This window comes from Podarcis muralis, chromosome 1 (genome assembly GCF_964188315.1).
Source record: "Podarcis muralis chromosome 1, rPodMur119.hap1.1, whole genome shotgun sequence".
In the NCBI taxonomy this organism is placed as follows: domain Eukaryota; kingdom Metazoa; phylum Chordata; class Lepidosauria; order Squamata; family Lacertidae; genus Podarcis; species Podarcis muralis.
The window spans coordinates 6042302-6060045 of NC_135655.1; the positions used below are offsets into that span (position 1 = coordinate 6042302).

The following is a 17744-nucleotide window of genomic DNA, read 5'->3' on the forward strand; positions in this document are numbered from 1 at the left end:
TGCTGAACTCACAAATCACACCGCAGAGAGTATCCCAAAAATGACCAAGGCTGTATTTCTCTTTTAATATTTTTAAATAGAACAGAGCTTGACAGAAGGGGGAAACACAACGACGGACTGTGCATGGCTTACGTTTATTTATGTACAGACTGGGCACGGAAAACGTTGGCTAAGGGTCACTTTCCCCCCACAAATAAGAGGCATAAGCAAGCCTTCCTCTTCGCCCTGCCGTCATCCAACTGTTTAGGGACTACGACTCCCATCCGCCCCAGACTGTAGCCCCAAACATCTGGATGAGGCCAAGGGGAGCAAAGTTTCCCATAAATAACAAATTCGCCAGGATGTAAGGTCAACAAATTCTAAGGCCACAAAGGGTGCGAGCCACTTGGAACTTCCTTTTGCTCGTGGTACGGGGGGAGAAGGAATAAATCGCTCCCTTGAACCGGTTTGCCTTTATGGAGACAGCAGAGGTTTTCCAAAAGTCCAGTTAAGAGGTATGTTGGAAGCACTCTGTGGCAAAACAAAAAAGCAGGGTTTGGACAGGGACGACACTGGCTCTGTCCCCAAGAGAAAAGTGAGGCTGCTCTGGTCCTGTCTCTTCCCTCGTTGCACAAGGCTGAGGGTCACCACTTTCCTCATCCCAGGGCTTCCCAGATTAAGGTTACCAGACGTCCCTGTTTCCCAGGGACAGTCCCCAGATTTACAAATCAGTCCCCAGACAGAATCCATTGAAGTTGAAAAGTGTCCCCAGATTCATTGAAAATAATCTGGTAACCTTATCTCAGATCTTGTTGGACCGCCAAGGCCCATCAGCCCTGACCACTGGGTGTACTGGCTGGCGCTGATGGGATTTCCAAGGGCAACAACAGGTTGGAAAAGGCCAGGTTGCCATTTTGACTTCGCACACTTCCTAGAAAGGGAGTATCTGTGGAAAATCCAGACGGGCTTTCTGCTCTCTCCCCCTTCCTCCAAAGAAAAGCCATCATGGCGAGCAACCGCCCACAGCCCTCTCCTCCACAAATTTGTCTAATCCTTTTTCAAACACTGCCTCTTGTGGCAATGAGTTCCATAGTTAACTTCTGCCTCACTCGCTTTTTCAGTTTAGTCCCAAAGCGTGAGAGCACGTGTTGCAGTGGGGTCCGCTAAGTCACCCCTCTGTTGCCAGGTAGGGTTATAAATATTACCCTGGCATTTAATTGGATGGCTGTGTTGCTGGAGGAATTTACTTGTTGCAAATTTGGTGGGAGGGACCGAACTGTTTAAATTCAGAGCACGCAGCTTGAGGCTTTCTCTTTCGCTGTGTGAGCCGAATCACCCGCCCACCCGCCCTGCGTTTGGAAGGTTTTACTTGACCTTCCTATGCCTGTCATGGGGTCGTCTGCCGTTGGGGCAGGGGCCTGGTAGGAATTTTGTCCATCTGGCTGATTGGCTGTGCCATTAGTGCGTAGCAAATCGTCACAACTTGTAAGGTTGGCGGTTAGGCATTGGTTATCAATTGGTTGGAGGAGGGGTAAGGACTGGCTGTGCCTGCCCCTCCAATGCTGCTGCGGAAGGGAATTCTGTTAAAGGAATCCAGGGGCTTGCCACGATTTCGTCCGAATCCCTGGAGAGGGGCTAGGGCCGGCAAGCCCTGGGGAGCATGCGGGTGAGCGCTGAGGGCCTGTGACTCAGCTCCATTGCTCCCCAATATTGTTTTCCCTTCCCTGGCATCCGATGGAGTTTGGATGTCAGTTCTGTCCCCAGAATAGCCTTAACCAATGCCTAAGCAACCACTCATAAAATTTGTAAAAGTTGTGGCCAAAATTATGCCAAAAAACCCAAACAAAAATTACGTGTGAGTTGTGAGTTATTTGAGGGGGTGGCTTGGGGACCTCGGCACGCAAATGCTGTTGGAGTTGGAGCCCAGTGACTTCTAGAGGCCCTGGGGTCCCCAGTTTACTGACTTACCGATCCAAGCTCTGGCAAATGATAGATTTGAGTAAGTGGATCAGACAGGCTTAGGGAGGGGGAGGCTTAGAGTCTGCTCAACACTTGCTTCCAGTTACTGCGCCATCTTTCCTTAATTAAAAGAGGGTTTGCAAAACATCCCTCCCATAAATTTTCCGTGTAGACTGCAGCAAGCCACTTCTGACGATGGTGGCATTTTGGTTACCTAAGAGGAAGGGGGCGGGACTCTTTGACGTGCACGGAAAAACGTTCCCATGAAAGGACCGTGGCTGGCCATGTGTTGGAAACCAGGGAGGAGTTCTCAGTCTGGGGAGAAGGCCTTCATAGGATCGCAGAATTATCGCAAGGGACCCCAGGGGTCATCTAGTCCAACCCCCGGCAATGCAGAGATCACAGCTGGCATGCGGCCCTTTGGGCGGTTGGACTGTGAAGGATTGTGGCCCCTGGGTTCCCTGCCTCTGCTCCACCCATTAAAGGAAGGATGGATTTTGTGAGTTATTTGGAAAGAAGGGGTTTCGCTTTCCCTCCTTCTGAAGGAGCATGTCCTTGCTCTTTAAACGATCTTAAGAAGCAGAATAAATTTTGTAAAATCCCACTCAAACCATCCACCAAAATCCACGGACAGCGTTGTGAGAGGACATCGGCCAAATGCGTCTTATGGAGTGAGTGCAGGCTGCGCAGTGTAGGAGTGCAAATGGCCAGAGATGTAGTGATCAGGTGGGATTGCTATGAGGAATTATAACAGATATAGAGTAAGCCATCTGTGTCAGCAATGAAAGCATTGCGTTGACTGGGTTTAAACTATTTTGATCAATCTACACCTCTGCATTTCTGGCCATTTGCACTCCTACACGCAACTATCCCAGAAGCCAGAACAGCAAGAGGGATTGCTGCTTTCACTGCGCAGCAATCCCTTCAATCCCTCTTGCTGTTCTGGCTTCTGGGATTCAGAATATTTTTTTTCTTGTTTTCCTCCTCCAAAAACTAGGTGCGTCTTGTGGTCTGGTGCGTCTTATAGAGCGAAAAATACGGTGTTTGGAACCTCCCAAACAGGGGGTCAGCTTGCCTTGAGCGAATGAAGGGTCACAATGGACTTGCCGTAAAGAACATTTTACAGAACCAATAAAAAGTGAAAACAAGGGAATTTAAATGGACAGTTACTTTACGGAAAGAGAGAGAGAGGAGGGAAGAAAGCAGCAAAATAACCAACAGCAGACAAGACAGTCCGGAGGAAGATGGCACAGTTTTAGCTGCGGATGAGCGTCAAAAACTCTTCCCGGGTCTTTGGGTCTTCTCGGAATACTCCGAGCATCGTGCTGGTCACAGTCTTGCTGTTCATTTTCTGAACCCCTCGCATCACCATGCACATGTGCCTGCGAGGAAAAGGAAGGGGGAGGAGATGCCATCAGGCAAGAAGCAGCGCGGCGAAATGGTTAGAGAGCCGGACTAGGACCTGGGGGAGCAGGGTTCAAATCCTCGCACGGACATGAAGCTCGCTGGGAGACCTTGGAGTCAGTCACATCCCCAGCATAAAAAAAAACTAATTAAATGTTTCAGAAATAAGAGCATGAGAAGAGCTTGCAGGATCAGGCCAATGGCCCCTCTTAGTCCAGCAGCCTGTTCTCACAGCGGCCAACCAGATATCTTCCTATGGGGAAACCCCTGTCAGGGCCGTCTTACCCATAGGTCATAGGGGTGCAGGGCACCCGGGCGCCGGGCTCTCAGGGGCGCCAGGCTGAGAGTCCGGGGCCTGAGATTTGAGTCCGGGGAAGAGCCTGCTCATCAGTTAGAGTGCCGGGGTGGGCTCTTCTACTGTGGGCGGCTAATTCTCCCCTGGTCTCCTCGCTGGCCCAAATAGGACTAATTTAACCAGCTAGCCCTGGTGATCATCTAATGTCCTACTTGGGCCAGCGAGGAGACCAGGGGAGAATTAGCTGTGGGAACCCAGAGCGGTTAATCTTCATAAAAAGGGGAGGGGGAGGGAAGGAAGGGGAATAAAAGATTAGGCTAAATTCAAATTGAAAGCCAGGTAGAATAGCTCTCTTACAGGCCCTGCAGAAGTTAAATCCTGCAGGGCCCTGGTCTCATGGGACAGAGCATTCCACCAGGTCGGAGCCATCACTGAGAAGGCCCTGGCCCTGGTGGAGGATAGTCTGACTTACTTAGAAACACAAAAATCTGCCTTATTCTGAGCCAGACCACTGGTCCTTCTACCTCAGTACTGTCTGCACTGATGGCAGCAGCTCTCAGGGTGGGTGAGTGTTTCAGTCTGGAGTCTCTCTGGGGATGTTTTTGGGATTGAACCTGGAACCTTCTGCATGCAAATCAGATGCTAAACCACTGAGCAATGCCCCTCCCACCCACAACATTTAACCCCTGGCCATCCAGGAGAGAGAGGGAGCCCTCTCCCCTCTTGGGTAACTCAGCAGAGCTCTGCGCATGCTTACGTCGCTTCAACCACCACTCCGACACCCGCAGGCTGCAAGGCTTCCGTGATGGCGATGGCAATCTGTTTCGTAAGGCGCTCCTGAACTGCAGCAAGGAAAGAAAACAGGGCGGGGGGAAAAGAGATCTGTAACTCTCTGCAAGTCAAGAAAGGGTTGTTTGGAAGGGGCAGCAATGCTTCAAAGCACTGGGGGCAGAGATTACATTTCAGAATATTCATTTAAAGGTAAAGGGACTGGAGCCAGTGTGGTGTAGTGGTTAAGAGCGGTAGTCTCGTAACCTGGGGAACCGGGTTCGCGGCTCCGCTCCTCCACATGCAGCTGCTGGGTGACCTTGGGCCAGTCACACTTCTTTGAAGTCTCCCAGCCCCACTCACCTCACAGAGTGTTTGTTGTGGGGGAGGAAGGGAAAGGAGAATGTTAGCCGCTTTGAGACTCCTTAAAGGGAGTGAAAGGCGGGATATCAAATCCAAACTCATCTTCTCTTCTTCTTCTGACCATTAGGTCCAGTCGTGACCGACTCTGGGGTTGCGGCGCTCATCTCGCTTTATTGGCCAAGGTTCCGGGTCATGTGGCCAGCATGACTAAGATGCTTCTAGCGAACCAGAGCAGTGCACGGAAACGCCGTTTACCTTCCTGCCGGAGCGGTGCCTATTTATCTACTTGCACTTTGACGTGCTTTCAAACTGCTAGGTTGGCAGGAGCAGGGACTAAGCAACAGGAGCTCACCCCGTCGTGGGGATTCGAACCGCCAACCTTCTGATCGGCAAATCCTAGGCTCTGTGGTTTAACCCACAGCACCAATCAATGACTTCCCTTCTTGAACCTCTTTCCGTGGTTCATTTTGCATACCATACACCCCTGCATCTTTTACATGAACTAAACCGTTCAGTGATCCATTGCTACAACCACCAGAACTTACTTTCAGTGTTGAATTTATCTCAATGCTACCAGTGTTTTTCAATGAACACAATTTTCAGTAAACATTTTCCAAGTCTTCTTTAAACGTGCATTCTTTCTCTTCTCTTATTCTATATGTTAAATCTGCAAGCTGTGCATACTCCATCAGATTAAGTTGCAATTCTTCTTTGGTTGGGACCTTGCTACTTTCCATTTGGGGGCTAACAAGACACGGGCCGTGGTAGTAGCGTACATAAATAGTCTTTTTTGACACCTGGGAATCCCCCTCTGAATTATCCCCAACGAAAAGGACTCTAGTTTTTTTTGGAAAGGTACTTGTAAACGTTTCCCCCCCCTTTATATATCATTTCCCAATACCCTTTTACAAGTCCACCACGTATGATAAAACGTACCCTCAACCTTGTTACATCTCCAGCACTTATCTGATGGATATAGGTTTGATGAGACCTTAAGCTACTGAAGGTCATGGGGCCCTTGATATGTCCAGCTGTCCTTTCTCAACAACAAATTGCCGCTGTTTTTGTGTTGAATATATGCTATATGGTAATTTATGAACCTAACAGGTATCTCAAGCCATTGGCACGTAAGAAAATTATGTATTTTAGCAAAGTAATTGTTGAACTGAAATACAATTAAGAAGAAGTATATTAATAGTAAGGGACGCGGGTGGCGCTGTGGATAAAAGCCTCAGCGCCTAGGGCTTGCCGATCGAAAGGTCGGCGGTTCGAATCCCCGCGGCGGGGTGCGCTCCCGTTGTTCAGTCCCAGCGCCTGCCAACCTAGCAGTTCGAAAGCAATCCTGGGTGCAAGTAGATAAATAGGGACCGCTTACTAGCGGGAAGGTAAACGGCATTTCCGTGTGCGGCTCTGGCTTGCCAGAGCAGCGATGTCACGCTGGCCACGTGACCCAGAAGTGTCTCCGGACAGCGCTGGCCCCCGGCCTCTTGAGTGAGATGGGCGCACAACCCTAGAGTCTGTCAAGACTGGCCCATACGGGCAGGGGTACCTTTACCTTTTATATTAATAGTAATTTTATAATGGGATCAAAATAAATAAATTATGTATTACATGAAATCAACCAGTAGGCATAAGACTCATACCCTTAATCTATGCTGCCTGATCATCAGTCTGCAAGCTGACTTTAATATTAGATAACAGGTACAACAGCTTGACCTGCATTCAACTGTGCTGCACTGCAGTCTGCAGCCGCATGCCGCATGTTGCCCTGCAACCCCTCCATGCAGAATGTAGGCACCCTATATATAGAAATGAGCAAACCAATGATATTTTAGGGTGCAGGCGAGCAGGCGGGGTCCATGACTTACATCACAGGAGCCTACACAACACCAAACACTGTTGCTGTATGTAGGTTTCATTTTATTTGTTTTTAATCCTATATTTTGGAAATGTACACCCAGGTTTTTTTCCTTTAAATTTTTTTTGGGGGCCCCAAGAGAGTGGGGCCCTAAGCTATAGCTTGTTTAGCTTATGCCTAAATCTGGCACTGATTTGCTCCCTTACCCTAATCCTGACTTCATGCAATTTCAGGGTAGCGATGAGGCATTACCAATCCTCCAATGGCAGGGCTGTGCGATGACACTGTTCCATTTTTATTATAGAGAGAGATATCATTAGGTAGAGCACAAAGGATTACTCACCTTGTAATCTTCTGCTGTAGATTTCAACAATCCTTTGTTTTAAAAAGGGAGAAAAAGAAAAGGCAGCGTTCTGTTACAACGGCACTTTCAAATTGTAGATTTGAAAGCAGAGGTCAAACTTACAAACCCAAAAAAGCAAGCTTTGGGCATTGACGGAATGTAAATTAATTGATAACCAATAAAAACAAACGGGACTCCCTCCCCAAAACACACTTTATCCCTGGTTTTTTGTATCCCTCCCCCATCATAAATCACACAAATTTCCTGTTATGGTCCCACCTGTAAACCATCCCAAGAAATCAAGGTAGACCACACCAGGTAAATTCCCAGGATCAGGACACACCCTCCCATGCGAATCTCTTTCAAGGCACCTTAATTTTAATAGGAGAATTATGGGCACACTTTCAGTTGCTCCCATGAAAATGAGCAGGACTTCAAACATTCTTAGCTTGGGTTGGGTAGAAACAGACCCACCAACCTGGATCGCGCAAAGGGATTTGCAAAAATTTTATTCGCATTAGCCAATGGCCATAGCAACAGTAAAACATTACAGTATTCGCAGAAAAGGAAATTTGATGTAAGAGCACAATTTAAAGTCCTGAATCAGCCGTCAGTTAGTGGCTGTTATTCTGATTGCCCCTGCTATGAACCTAGCAACCTTTGCTGTTATCTGCTCATTTTGATCTGATAGAAGAAAGGACATTGTGGCAGTGGCTGAGAGCCCTGGGATGGTTAGTACGAGTGGGGTGACGATCTCATTCCTCAGGTCTTTGTAGAGAGTGCAAGACCGGAGGACGTGTGCTGCTGTTTTGGTGCTACCATCTCCACAGGGGCAAAGACGTTTCTCAGACGGGATCTTTTGGAATCGACCCTCAAGTACCGCAGATGGCAAAACATCCAGTCTTGCAAGTGCAAAAGCACGTCTGTATTTTGGGATAATAAGTTTGTGCAGATATGGGGCCAGAGAATCAAAATGGAGAGGTGGGAAATGAACATACCAAGGGCAGAATTTCCTTATAGTGGCCACGTTGTTCTGATGCTTGCTATCTTTTAGACGTTGACCAATTAGACTGTTTGCTTTAGTAGGGTCCATAGTGAGTAGGTGTTGTGGGGATAATGCCACAAGAGTGAAGTTTTTCATAGAATCATAGAGTTGGAATAGACCACAAGGGCCATCGAGTCCAACCCCCTGCCAAGCAGGAAACACCATCAGAGCACTCCTGACATATGGTTGTCAAGCCTCTGCTTAAAGACCTCCAAAGAAGGAGACTCCACCACACTCCTTGGCAGCAAATTCCACTGTCAAACAGCTCTCACTGTCAGGAAGTTCTTCCTAATGTTTAGGTGGAATCTTCTTTCTTGTAGTTTAGACTTAAGCCAGGTAATTTTATGGGAGTCTTGAAGTACTAGGGATAGTAAACCGGGGGGATTTGAGTTTAGGCGGAGCCAGAAGTTAAGAGTTCTTTGGAGAGATTTGCAAAGTATCTGGAGCTCAGAGATGGGCAGGGGCAGAGCATACCAACTGGCAAGGTCAAAAAGTTACTGGAGCAATCTCTTCTAGCCTGCTTGTCAATCCAGACGTACGTCTCTCTGGAGACACCTTTTAGCTTCCAGTTCTTAAAACAGCGTATTTAGACGGGGGTCCCACCTGACCAATCAGTTTTGGAGGGGGGGGGGAGCAGAAGGTGCTGCTTTCAGCTCCAGGCTGAATCCTTCTTGTACCACCTGGGTGCAACCAGGGTCGTTGCTCAGTGGTGAGAAACAGCACAGAGAGAGAGAGATCACAGAAAAATCTGTCCCAGGCCCTTCCATGAGAATGCCAGGCAAAGCATTTAGGAAACTGTGCATTGATCCAATTATAGCTCCAAAATTTAATCCGCACGAAAATACAAAGTAAAAAAAAAAGAAGTGTTTATTTACTATTCCAGGATCACGCCCCCAAGTATACTAACCCGACACATTAGTCCGAGAAATCCTATTAGGAGAGATTATTCTTCTCCTGTTGACAAACCTGATTTGAAGCCACAAGTGGCTTTAAATAAAATAGGACAAAGAGAAGGTGTGGGGTTTTTTGTGCAAAGTTATCTGGGCTTCCTTGCCAGCAAGGTGGGTGAAGCGAAAGCCAGCTTTGGCTAATCAATGAAGTAGCAAAACGAAAGCACGGACTTCTCAAATTTGCTGTCTCCCCTAAATCAGCCCCCAAAGCTCCAAGGTCAATGGAGGCTGCAGTCTTGGAAACCTCCATAGCTACTGACTGCAAGAATACCGGCTTCACGGTATTGTTACAGGTTTGGGGGAGGTCATTTGGGGTGAAAACCAGGTTCACACCTGTGATCCTGTTTCTGTGAGGCTAGAGGAAAGGCCATCTGCCATGGATGCTTTAGCTGAGATTCCTGCATTGCAAGGGGTTAGACTAGAATAGATGACCATCGGACCCCTCTCCAACTCTACAATTCTACAAACGCTGCCGAACCTTAAGCAGAGGGCTTAAGGTCCATGAATAATCACAGTTTAGAGGTCCAGGGCCCTAAGGAAGTCAGATTATCCTCCACCAGGGCCAGGGCCTTCTCAGTGATGGCTCCGACCTGGTGGAATGCTCTGTCCCATGAGACTAGGGCCCGGCAGGATTTAACCTCCTTCCGTCGGGCCTGTAAGACGGAGCTATTCTGCCTGGCCTTTAATTTGAATTCAGCCTGATCTTTTATTCCCCTTCCTTCCCTTCCTCTCCCCTTTTTATGAAGATTACTCACTCTGGGATCCCACAGCTAATTCTCCCCTAGTCTCCTCGCTGGCCCAAATACTAATTTAGCCAGATAGCCCTGGTGATCATCTAATGTTTATTGGATGGATTTCCCCCCTAAATTGATTCTTTAATTCTGAATTTATTGTTATTCACGTTTTATACTGTATTTTATGCTGTTTTTTGTTGCATCAATTAAGTGTTTTAAATTGTAGCACAGGGCAGCAGGTTGGTGCAAACTTTGTTGTTGTTGTTGTTTAGTAATGTCCAACTTTTCATGACCCCCTGGACCAGAGCACGCCAGGCACTCCTGTCTTCCACTGCCTCCCGCAATTTGGTCAAACTCATGTTCATAGATTCGAGAACACTGTCCCACCATCTCGTCCTCTGTCGTCCCCTTCTCCTTGGGCCCTCCATCTTTCCCAACATCAGGGTCTTTTCCAGGGAGTCTTCTCTTCGAATGAGGTGGACAAAGTATTGGAGCCTCAGCTTCACGATCTGTCCTTCCAGAGAGCACTCAGGGCTGATTTCCTTCAGAATGAATAGGTTGGATCTTCTTGCAGTCCATGGGACTCTCCAGTCTCCTCCAGCACCATAATTCAAAGGCATCAATTCTTCAGCGATCAGCCTTCTTTATGGTCCAGCTCTCACTTCCATACATCACTACTGGGAAAACCAGAGCTTTAACTATACGGACCTTTCTTGGCAAGGTGATGTCTCTGCTTTTTAAGATGCTGTCTAGGTTTGTCACTGCTTTTCTCCCAAGATTGCTCAGTTTTTTGTCTTTTTTTTTTTAATGACACTAGGCCAGGAATCAGAGCAAAAGGAAAGAAGCAGCTCTCAAAAGCGAGACCAAGTTGTGTGTTGCATTCGTACGAAGGGAACGGTGGTGGGTGCGTGGGTGGGGCTGTGGTGCACGAGGCCTTTCGACCCAAAGCGGTACATCCGCGAATTAATGCAGTTCAGTTTCCAAGGAAAAGGAGAAAGCCCCAAAGGGCAGCTGTCGGCACAAACGTCGAGCCATATCGCAGAGCTTGGCATCTGCCATTCACGTGTCCATTGAGGTATAGTTAATATCAAAGCTCTGCGTGAATGAGCAGAAAAGCAGAATAAGAGGCCTACTGGATCAGATCAGGAGGCATACTGCGCCCATCAACGCCTGTCCAGCAGGAGCCCACCGGGAGGCAATAAACCCCTCTCTCTGCTCCGGTTCCCAGCAAGCGAGATTCAGAGGCCTGGTCTGTATGTGATGCTTCTCTGCGCACCAGGGGCAGGAAGGCCTCCAACAGAGATAGGGAAATCTCTGAATCTCTAGGGAGCAGCTGCAAGTCAGTGTAGGCAGCACTGAGTTACCGTATTTTTTCGCTCTATAGGACGCACCTTTTCCCCTCCAAAAATTAAGGGGAAATGTATGTGCGTCCTATGGAGCGAATGCAGGCTCCTTGGCTTCAGAGATAGCAACACGAAGCCTCCGTAGCTCTCCAGAGGCTTCGCGTTGCTTTCGCTGAAGCCAGGAGAGTCTGGTCTTTGAGGCTAGTGTTGGGGGGAAACTCTTGGGGACTTTTCCCAGAGGAGGGAGAAGGGACTGACTGGCCATGTCAGTCCCTTCTCCCTCCTGGTTGAAAAGCCCGCAGGAGCCGTGCGCTCCTTAAAGGGTGCGTGGCTCCTGTTGGCTTTTGCGGGAGATGGGGGAATTCCCCCACCTCGTAGAAAAGCCCGCAGGAGCCGCGCACCCTTTAAAGAGCACACAGCTCTTGGGGGCTTTTCCCCGAGGAGGGACAAGGGGCTGACTGGCCGCGTCAGTCCCTACTCCCTCCTGGTCGAAAAGCCCGCAGGAGCCGCACACGGATCCTGTGGGCTTTTGAAGGAGGTGTTCCCCCACCTCCCGCAATAGCTGCTCCGCTGCTCCCAGAGCTGGGGGGGGGGGGAATCATATTTTTTCCCTTGATTTACCCCTCTGAAAACTAGGTGCGCCCTATGGTCAGGTGCGCCCTATGGAGGAAAAAATACGGTAGGTGACTCGGTATAAGCCAGCTTCCTGCATCCCCAGAAGTCTCGTAAGTCCTCTGTGCCAGCATAGCAGATGGAGTGGGTGTCCGAGTTAAAATAACCAGCTAACCGACTGGTTAGCGAAAATGATTAAATATTTACATACAGTGGTGCCTCACAAGACGAAAAGAATCCGTTCCGTGAGTCTCTTCGTCTTGCGGTTTTTTCGTCTTGCGAAGCAAGCCCATTAGCGGCTTAGCGGATTAGCGCTATTAGCGGCTTAGCGGATCAGCTGATAAGCGGCTTAGCGGATCAGCTGATTAGCGGCTTAGCGGATCAGCTGTTAAGCGGCTTAGTGGATCAGCTGATTAGCGGCTTAGCGGATCAGCTGATAAGCGGCTTAGCGATCAGCTGTTAAGCGGCTTAGCGGATCAACTGTTAAGCAGCTTAGCGGCTTAGCGGATCAGCTGATAAGCGGCTTAGCAACTTGGGAAAAAGGGGGGGGGAACCTGCAGGAACTCGCAAGACATTTTCGTCTTGCGAAGCAAGCCCATAGGAAATTCCTTTTGCAAAGCACCTCCAAAACGGAAAACCCTTTCGTCTAGCGGGTTTTCTGTCTTGCGAGGCATTCGTCTTGCGGGGCACCATTGTACAGTGGACCCTCTGGATACAAACTTAATTCATTCCGGGGGTCCGTTCGCACTCCGAAAATAACGTAAATAGAGGCGCGCTTTTGCACACACGCACAGCGCGACCGAGCGCTTCTGCGCATGCATGCACAGCGAAACCCGGAAGTATCCCGAAGTATCCAGAGGGATATGTAAGTCGACTGTATTGCAAAGTTAACAGGGAGAGTAAGAGGAAACACTATACAAAAAGTTAATACGGAATGGATGGTTTTCGAAGAATATCTTAAAAATTATATGGATAAGGTGGATCTCCTGACAGACATAGAATGAATCTAGAAAATAGAGGAAATGTATAGCAAAACTCGTCTAGAAAACAGAATAATAAAAATGAAATGCGTACAGATTAATAAATTGTAAAATAGCACAATGAGAAGAGTTGGAAGTCAAACACTGATGGTGTGTCTGCATTGGGTTTGTATATAGGTAACGTATGTTTTGCAGGTAAGTAGGTATGGTATGGTATGCATTGTATGTACAGTATTGTATTGTACTGTTTAGGTTTATGTATAATAAAGATTTTTAAAAATTAAAAATTATAATAAAATAAAATAAAATAGGGACACCTGGGTTCAAGTCCCTGCCAAGCCACAAAGCATTGAGAGTATTCAGGACAGTTTCTCTCAGCCAGTGTTTCCCAAACTTTTTTTTCTCTGGGCCACCCTTTGAGAATAAAAAATTGTTTGCACTACACCAGGGGTCTGCAACCTTTAAGACAAAAAGAGCCACTTGGACCCGTTTCCGAAGAAAAAAAACCTGGGAGCTGCAAAACCACTGCGACATTTAAAGCATGCGTGCCGCTGCCCTCCGATCTGACAGCGGGCGGGAAGGTGACGTCAGGACGGTGCGTGACTAACGCACGCACCGCCCCCATGCGACGTCACAGCCAGTACAGCGCCCGCCACAGTGGGGAGTGTCGGGGCGCACAATGCGCCTCCTCCCCTCGCTAGTATCCGCCCCGGAGCCGCGGTAAAGGTGTAAATGAGCCACATGCGGCTCCGGAGCTACGGGTTGCTGACCCCTGCACTACACCAATTTTAAAATAGAAATATATTGGAAAATGCAACTAGTTATCGCTCTTGCTTTTGTTTTGAAAAGAAGTTTATCCATAGTCTGCAAATAATAATAAAATTGATACCGTACTGAAATGTTTAAATCTGTATTTGATTGTGCTTGAACCGTCCCACCATTATCTCCTGCCATACCAGTGTGGAATGCCACACGCTTTGAAAACCACTGCTCTAAGCTTTGATATACCTCAAAGGGCTGTTGTGTGTGTGGGTTCTTTCCTCCACATATTACAGATTTGGGGAACGGCATAGCTGTTTCCCGAAGGCCACCCAGTGAGTAAATGGCCAGAGCGAGATTTAAACTCTGGCCCTGAAGCTCAGTCATGTCACGACATCACTGACACCGGCCAGGAATCAACATTGTTTAGCGATTTATTGACTGCTGGGAGACGTGCAGGAAATGACATGTTTTCAGTGCCGTTATTAGCATCAGACGCGAGAGACCGTTCGCGCCCAAAAGTCCTTTCTGTGATTGTGCAATTTGGGGATAATTGTGGAGTGATGCAAACCCATCGATCGACCTGGAGCAGGGAGCCGATAAATGCATCTGAAACGAATCCCTCCCTACACTTGAGGATGAAGACAAGCGCCGCAAGGCAGGCGAGACGCTGGAGGGTAATTTCAGCATTTGCTCACATGGAGACGGACAAAAGCCAGCTATTATGCAGGCTGCCCTCCAGAGTTCCCGCGCCCAGAAAGCCAAAAGCCGAGAAGGAAGTGAATCACCAAATGCCACAAGGCCAGAAAGTCCACACTGATGTCAGTAGCAAGCTAAGAAAATAAAGAAATTGAGGCTAGGAAGAAGAAGGAGGAGGAGGAGGAGGCGGAGGAGGAGTTTGGATCTGAAATCCCGCTTTATCAGTATCCTTGTTGTTGTTGTTGTTGTTGTTGAGTCGTTTAGTCGTGACCGACTCTTCATGACCCCCTGGACCAGAGCACACCAGGCACTCCTGTCTTCCACTGCCTCCCGCAATTTGGTCAAACTCATGCTGGTAGCTTCGAGAACACTGTCCCACCATCTCGTCCTCTGTCGTCCCCTTCTCCTTGTGTCCTCCATCTTTCCCAACATCAGGGTCTTTTACAGGGAGTCTTCTCTTCTCAGGAGGTGGCCAAAGTATTGGAGCCTCAGCTTCAGGATCTGTCCTTCTAGTGAGCGCTCAGGGCTGATTTCCTTCAGAATGGATCAGTTTGATCTTCTTGCAGTCCATGGGACTCTCAAGAGTCTCCTCCAGCACCATAATTCAAAAGCATCAATTCTTTGGCGATCAGCCTTCTTTATGGTCCAGCTCTCACTTCCATATATCACTACTGGGAAAACCATATCTTTCACTATACGGACCTTTGTTGGCAAGGTGACATATCTACTTCTCAAGATGCTGTCTAGGCCTGTCATTGCCCTTCTCCCAAGAAGCAGGCGTCTTTTAATTTCGTGGCTGCTGTCACCATCTGCAGTGATCATGGAGCCCAAGAAAGTAAAATCTCTCACTACCTCCATTTCTTCCCCTTGGAGGAGAAATCTACCATTCATATGGTAGATCTTTGCTAGTTTTACTGGGGTTAAGTACCATCTATACATCATTTTCATAATATTCTATTTTAGTACAGTGCATGCAGTAAACTTAACCCCTTTCTTCCACAACCTTTCCCAATCTTCAAACATTCTATTGTGTCCAACATCTCTTGCCCAATCTATCATCACAGATTTAATTGTTCATCCTTTGTATGCCACTCCAACAATAAATTATACATTTTAGACATTTTGACATTAGTATCTAACAACTCCGTTTCCAATTTGGTTTTTCTGATGCAAAACCATTTTTCTTGTCAAGCTTATACAATTCATTGATCTGAACATTACAGCCTTTTTTGCCACTTGGTTAAAAGCTTGTCTGCCCAGGCACTGTGTTTTAGTTGAAACTGCTTTCAGTGCTCCTTAGTTTAATGTCCTTTCTTTCCCTTACATCTTTTTGCTGTTGGTCATTCCATATCCCTAAGCTGTGCGGATAGTTTCATTTTTGTGAATTGTCCTGGGATTTTCTGATACAAATTCAATTATAAAAAATGATTAAAAATAGCAAGCTACATGCTAACTTCCTGAAACAGTAAACCCTCCGTTCACAATTTGGACTGGTATGGGACTCAGCTACATTAGTAAAAAAACCCGATGTTTCAAATTCGTTATAAACATGCAAACCAGATGGCGCCAGAGAGCAAAACAAATTTGATGTGATTTTTACATAGCGTTTTTTTCTTTTTGTTATAACGATTAAATTTCTGACTTATTTATAGTGTTTTCCACCGTGTGTGTAGATCCACCCGTGGTCTATACTGTTTATGTTGATTCTCCTGCTTTAATCAGCAACTCAATTAAATCTGACCTTTCACATTTCTTTACAGCCACTGTTTGCTCTTTGATTTGATTTCTATACCACCCAATATATTAGAAATGTCTCTGAGCAGGATACAAAAAAACCGAAGCAGCAACAAGCAACTCATTATTTTTTTTGCTTACAAAAATACACATGTAAATATAAAACTGTAACATTAATACAAAGTTACTAATATGTGAAAATCAGTATCAATTCATTTTCCTTCTAACCCACCCTCTGGGTTCTCACTAGGGGTCCAAACAGCCTCTCAGCTCGCCCACAAAAATCTCACCATGAGAAAAGTTCCATAAAGAAGGCTGATCGCCGAAGAATTGATGCTTTTGAATTATGGTGCTGGAGAAGACTCTTGAGAGTTCCATGGACTGCAAGAAGATCAAACGCATCCATTCTTAAGGAAATCAGCCCTGAGTGCTCACTGGAAGGACAGATCCTGAAGCTGAGGCTCCAGTACTTTGGCCACCTCATGAGAAGAGAAGACTCCCTGGAGAAGACCCTGATGTTGGGAAAGATAGAGGGCACAAGGAGAAGGGGACGACAGAGGACAAGATGGTTGGATAGTGTTTTCAAGGTTACCAGCATGGGTTTGACCAAACTGCGGGAGGTAGTGGAGGACAGGGGTGCCTGGCGTGTTCTGGTCCATGGGGTCACGAAGAGTCGGACACGACTAAATGACTAAACAACAACACCATATGAATGATAATTCATGTTGGAGGTGTAGAGAAAAAGAAGGCACTTTTTACCATATGTGGTGGACGTGTCCCAAGGTGAAAGATTTCTGGGAAGAGATTTATAATGAATTGAAAAAAATGTTAAAATAGACATTTATTAAAAAACCAGAAGCCTTTCTACTTGGAATAATAGGACTGGAATTGCTCAAAAAAGATGTTAGATTGTTTTTGTATGCCACAACTGCAGCAAGAATTTTGTTAGCCAAAAATTGGAAATCGCAAGAAATACCAACAGTGGAAGAATGGCAGATGAAGATGTTGGACTTTTTGGAGCTGGCCAACCTGACTGGAAGACTCCGCGATCAGAAAGAAGAGGAACATCAAGAAGAGTGGAAGAAATTTAAGGACTATTTAGCTAGATATTCAAATATAACATAAGTAGAATCACTTGTAGGTACCAAATTGGCCGAGGATTAAAATATGTCGAATTTTATAACATTATCGACTGAAAATATTATGAAAAGGAAGGAAGATAGAAATTTGAATAAGTAAATTTTATTGAAAAATAGAAATTGGAAAACTGTTACAATGAGATTTACTGAAAGTCAGTCAGGAGGGATTTGAGGAAGTCATTTAACAATGTAAACTAAATTGGACCTTTAACAGTTAGGTGTTTATATGTTTGTATTTCTAATACTGTATTGTTTTTTCTTTTTGTGTGTTTGTCTTAAATTTGGAAAATTAATTTTAAAAATTGAAAAAAAGAAGGCTGTAATATTGGCCAACATACACCTATCAAAAAGCAATGACAAACCTAGACAGCATCTTAAAAAGTAGAGACATCACCTTGCCAACAAAGGTCCATATAGTAAAAGTCATGGTTTTCCCAGTAGTGATGCATAGAAGTGAAAGCTGGACTATAAAGAAGGCTGATCGCTGAAGAATTGATGCTTTTGAATTCTGGTGCTGGAGGAGACTCTTGAGAGTCCCATGGACTGCAAGAAGATCAAACCTCTCCATTCTGAAGGAAATCAGCCCTGAGTGCTCACTGGAAGGACAGATCCTGAAGCTGAGGCTCCAAGACTTTGGCCACAACATGAGAAGAGAAGACTCCCTGGAAAAGACCCTGATGTTGGGAAAGATGGAGGGCACAAGGAGAAGGGGACGACAGAGGACGAGATGGTGGGACAGTGTTCTCGAAGCTACCAGCCTGAGTCTGACCAAACTGCGGG

General features: G+C 46.6%; 1 protein-coding gene across 1 annotated transcript in view; it reads right to left on the reverse strand.

The window, feature by feature from the left end:
* Positions 1–41: 41 nt before the first annotated feature.
* The window catches only part of GCH1 (GTP cyclohydrolase 1), a 42418-nt gene continuing 24715 nt past the window's right edge, over positions 42–17744 (reverse strand). Inside the window, exons 4-6 of the mRNA XM_028726603.2 lie at positions 6970–7001; positions 4395–4479; positions 42–3320 (exon numbers count right to left, since the gene is read on the reverse strand). Of these exons, the coding sequence (XP_028582436.1) occupies positions 3194–3320; positions 4395–4479; positions 6970–7001 (244 nt within the window). The 3' untranslated portion in view covers positions 42–3193. The remainder of the gene's footprint in view (positions 3321–4394; positions 4480–6969; positions 7002–17744) is intronic.